Source organism: Rhagoletis zephyria, unplaced genomic scaffold (assembly GCF_001687245.7).
Source record: "Rhagoletis zephyria isolate East Lansing unplaced genomic scaffold, Rhagoletis_zephyria_1.1 Rzeph_scaffold_28855, whole genome shotgun sequence".
NCBI lineage: Eukaryota > Metazoa > Arthropoda > Insecta > Diptera > Tephritidae > Rhagoletis > Rhagoletis zephyria.
Window position 1 is genome coordinate 1 of NW_016185912.1, and position 4,772 is coordinate 4,772.

Here is a 4,772-nt window from a genome sequence, read left to right on the forward strand (position 1 = left end):
CAGATTTATTACATTAAACAATCAATAAATGTATGCTTATTTATAATTTTTGTAGTTGCTATAACGAATTCAACATTGTTATCTTCCTGCTGCGAAAGAAATCTGAGCGCTGCTATTTCCGCAAATGTACAACCACCTATGAAAAATATCATAATGACGCGAGGAATGTTGAGAGCTGAACCTTCGATTGGAGTAGAGGAATTGTGACGACCTCCAATACATATTAACTGTGCTTGAAAGTCTTCAAATGTTGGTCCTGGCAAATTATTTATTTGACTTTTCAATGATTGCCACCCTAACGGTTTTATAGTCTGTTCGATAATACGAGCAGTGAGAGGTGCATAAAAGCTGTGTACATAACTTATATCTTTTGGCTCCACTTCCACAACGTCATCTACTGTTAAATTAAGAGTCTGAAAGAAGGCGATGGTGTATTACATTTTCCAAATTTTGATTTGATTAAAATTTACCTTGCGCAGCACTGCGTAAGAGCGTGATTCCGACTGAGTGTAAAGAAGACCAGCCTTTTCCAGATTGCTTATTTTCAGCAGAACATGAAGACCATATACCTGAACCAACTCGCGTTTGTAATAATTTAAAACCTAAATGAAGAATTTGAATTTATTTTGTAACAACGGTTTTTCTTACTTATTCAATATTGACCTTCTCTTTGAACCCCGAGGCGGCCGCGCATTGCATAGACAACAGACGCAAAACTCTCCGGATGTCTGCTTTTTTTGCAATTAAGCCTTCAATATAGGCACTGGCTTTATCTATGTCTTCGCACATCATAAACTCTTGCTCGGCCGCAAGATCGTCAGAAAAATCGAACGCATCTAGTTCTTTTCGGATTAATTCAGCTATCGAAGTATGCACTGCCACAGACTGTTTTTGTGCCAACAAAGCCGGCAATTTGTCTACAAAGCGTTTCATATCTTGTACAGATGCATCTTGCGCATTTGTATTCATTTGGGAACTAATTTCACGCGCATTCCGAGAAAGAATTTTGCCAACTTCATTAAAGTTTTTATTTCTTAATTCGGCGTATAACTTTTCTCCTGAATTCAAAAAGATAGTCTTTTTTCCGGATACAAGTTGAGGCTGTGCTGGGCTTTGTTCTTCTGCGCGTGAGGCAAAGTGTTCAGCAGGTAATGAAAGTTGGTTATTTTTAATTCCGAAAAATTCATCGATTAATCCTTCATATGTTAGTTGAGTAGCTAAACCACTAAGAATATCAATGGAGCGATCCAGAAGTATAATTTGATCTATTAGCCCTTTATCGCCATTCCAAATCTTTTCCTCCGCGCCTAATTGTTTTGCATGCTCCCAAACCCTTTGCGAATTGGCGCCTTTCCCATAAATCTTTGGTATACGTCCATAGAGACGTTGTAATTGTACCAAGCCTACAGCTGCCTGATACAAGACTGTCGGATCACCATCTACTTCAACATCGCGGAAAGCGAAAGACATTTCCATTGAAACAATGTCATTGTCTACGGGCAGGAAATTCCACTCCAATTCTTTTATTTGGGTAAAATTATCATAAACTTTTAAATTCTCCAAGTGTTTGATACACAAGCAGGACCTTCTTGGTACAAAATAAATGTGAAATTGCCGATTTTTATCTAGATTTTTTTTTACATGATCGGCTAATATGTCCATTAGGCAGAGTTGTGATCTAACGACGTATATTACATTACAGGCATCGCGCGGTAGCTGTGTTTCAACACCGAATTTTAGTAATTTAACACTCCGTTCAGAAAACAGGTTTGGTGAGGCCACCAAACCAAGAGGGCCCAGTATTTCTTCATCCAATAACAGCAATTTGGGACCATCAATGAGCTCCAAGAGATTAACAATCTCATTACAAGCGGATTCTTGAAGTAACTGAATATTTACACGCTGACTCTGCAAATATTGAAACATTTGATCGCAATAAAGATAGTATATAGTAACAATTATCCCGCTGAAGGTAAAAATAAAAGGCGTTCTGTTGTTTTTAGGGATGAATCGATACAGTACATCCAAGTACATACTCGATACTTTTCTCAATTTACCAAGTACTTTTGTACTCGATACTTTTTACAACGATTCCCATTATCGAAGAAAATGTACTTGTATCAGAAGCGCAAAACTTACAGCACGTGTACAAAGCTGTCAAGACAATAAAGAAATACGTATTAGTTGTCAAAAACGCAATGTATGGAAATGTATGAATTTATTAGGGGTCTTCATATAAAGTGATAAAGGGATAAGGTAATTCTCTAGGGTGGGGTAATAACCCCTAAAACAGGTGCGGAAAAGTCGGGAGGGGTTCCAAACGACGCGTTTCGGCCCCCCTAATAACAATCCGGAGGGGGAGATAATATTATTAACCATTTAAAAGTTATGAACAAAAAACTTTTGTTAAATTTCGTTGTTTTCTATGAGCAAATGCACTAAATCACCAGTTTCCACTTTTAAAACACTACTAAAACGTTTCCGGTTATTTTTTATGCAAACCAAATCATTTATTCACTTTTATTTTATATATTTCGTTAATAAAAAATTATTATAACCTCAAATCGTGGGTATTGCCACTTTATTTCACATTTCTTTGCGCTATTATACTCAGTTTACACTATACACTTCTTCTTCTTCTTTTTACTTTCATCTAAAGATATTGTAACCAAAATATAATAGCAAATTTCGCTTTACCATCGCGCGATTTTTTATAAAAAATTTTCATTATTTATCGAAGTATTGATTTTTATGCAAATTAAAAAATTTTCATTATTTATCGAAGTATTGATTTTTATGGAAAAAGCCCCGCAAGCGAAAATTTGTAATAAAAAATCGCGCGATTTTTTATTAAAAATTTTCATTATTTATCGAAATATTGATTTTTATGGAAAAAGCGCCGCAGACGAAAATTTTTAATAAAAAATCGCGCGATTTTTTATTAAAAATTTTCATTATTTATATATATATTAAACGAAAGAAGATACCGAAAAGCATTGAACAGTGCACACATCTCATAAGGAAAAGTGAATTATTACGAAATACTAATACAGTGGCAGCACTATAGCTATTTTGGAATCTCGCGTTTCAGCTCGCAAAGATTGTCAACTTCTTTTTAATAACAAAATAATCTATCTTAGGTTGATAAAACTATGTGTTTCTTTAATAAATAAGTTAAATTATATATTTTAATAGTGTTGAAAAAGTGAGAACAGGTGATTTAGTGAATCTTTGTCGGTGTAATTGCCCATAGAAAACAACGAAATTTAACAAAAGTTTTTTATTCATAACTTTTAAATGGTTAATAATATTATCCCCCTCCCCCCTCCGGATTGTTATTAGGGGGGCCGAAACGCTTCGTTTGGTACCCCTCCCGACTTTTCCGCACCTTTTTTAGTGGTTGTTACCCCACCCTAGGGAATTATCAGGGATAAATTGCTTTAATTTATCAGTTTATCCGCTTTCTTTCATGACGTACCTTGGTAAACAATTGCACAAAATTGTTTATTATTCAACTTATTTGGCTAGTTACGTTTCATTCATACCTCGTCCGTTGTGCAAATTTTCTTTTTTTGTGTTCGTAACAAAATCTACCACCTGGCAACTTGTCAGAGTAGAATTTTGCTGAAATTTATGCGTTTATCCACCAAAATCGTTTGATAAAGTGATAAACATTGGTTAAATAGATTTCCATACAAAGTTTGACAGTTCATTTATCAAAATGATAAACTTATTACTTTATCAAGTTTATCAAAAGTTTATCACCTTTGATGAAGACCCCTATTAGTTGAAAAAGTGTGCATGTATTGCTTTTGTTATGACAGTATTGTCTGGTGCAAACCCTAACTAACTTAGGGTTTACACCAGACAGTATTGTCAAGACAATTATGTCAAAATGATATGTTTGTTGTAAACACGGCGAATTCATATTACAACAAAACACATCATTTTGACATAATTGTCTTGACAATATTGTCCGGTGTAAACCCTAAGTATGTTATTATGCTTCAGTTCTTCTTTGAAAAGCAACTCATTAGAGGAATGGGAAGATATGCGGACTACATTTCCGCAGCTATATAAGCAAGCCCGTCTATACATAAGTTGTTGGGTCATCTGTCCTTTGGGAGAGGCTTTTCTCAAAAACAGGTATAACTACATCAAAGTTTCGAAACCACTTATTAGGAAAACACTAGGAAAAGTTAATGTTTTTGCGAAATACAACAAAAAGGAATTATTTTCTTAAACTTATTTTATATGAAAAAACTACATCGTCGATGTTTTTGCAAAACCGCCCATCGACCAGTTGCAAAAATGAGATTTGGTAACCCTGAAATCCAGGCATCGAGATTTATGCATACAAATTGTTAAATCGATACTAAAACAACAGATTTGTAAAATAATAGCTAGAGAAAAACCGCCTATCAAGGCAATGCCTTCAAAGAATAAACCGTTTTTTCGCTCTACTGTAAAATTTGAGTGCCGTAAGATAGGCGGTTTTGCAATTGGGCGATGGGCGGTTCTACAAAAACATCGACGATATCTATTAATCTTGTCAAAACATATTCTATTGTTTTTGAAATCAAATACTATACAAAATAATTGTTGTCTTAAATTTTTTTATGACAAAATATTAATAAATAAATAATGCTGTAAAAACTCATATTTTTTGTGAAAAAAATAATACAATAATGTTGAAAAATATGCAAAATCGTAGTTATATGATCCCTGCAAAAATCGCGACTACTCCATGCATGCGTGTAAAGAGTTCTCCC

General features: G+C 34.4%; 1 protein-coding gene across 1 annotated transcript; it reads right to left on the minus strand.

Annotated features, from left to right (window-relative positions):
* car (vacuolar protein sorting-associated protein 33A) lies at positions 1-2,040 on the minus strand. Its single transcript, XM_017639189.1, has 3 exons — positions 664-2,040; positions 471-602; positions 1-413 (listed from the first exon to the last, which is right to left on the minus strand). The coding sequence occupies exons 1-3, from the start codon at positions 2,032-2,034 to the stop codon at positions 9-11; spliced, it is 1,908 nt and encodes a 635-aa protein (XP_017494678.1). The 5' UTR covers positions 2,035-2,040; the 3' UTR covers positions 1-8.
* Positions 2,041-4,772: the final 2,732 nt, after the last annotated feature.

Bases quoted from the DNA above. Each gene is read 5' to 3' on its own strand.
- car (XM_017639189.1), bottom strand. From the start codon at position 2,034: ATGTACTTGGATGTACTGTATCGATTCATCCCTAAAAACAACAGAACG. The intron at 603-663 runs GTCAATATTGAA...TTCTTCATTTAG, and splicing joins CCTCGGGGTTCAAAGAGAAG to GTTTTAAATTATTACAAACG. The intron at 414-470 runs GTAAATTTTAAT...GCCTTCTTTCAG, and splicing joins CTTACGCAGTGCTGCGCAAG to ACTCTTAATTTAACAGTAGA.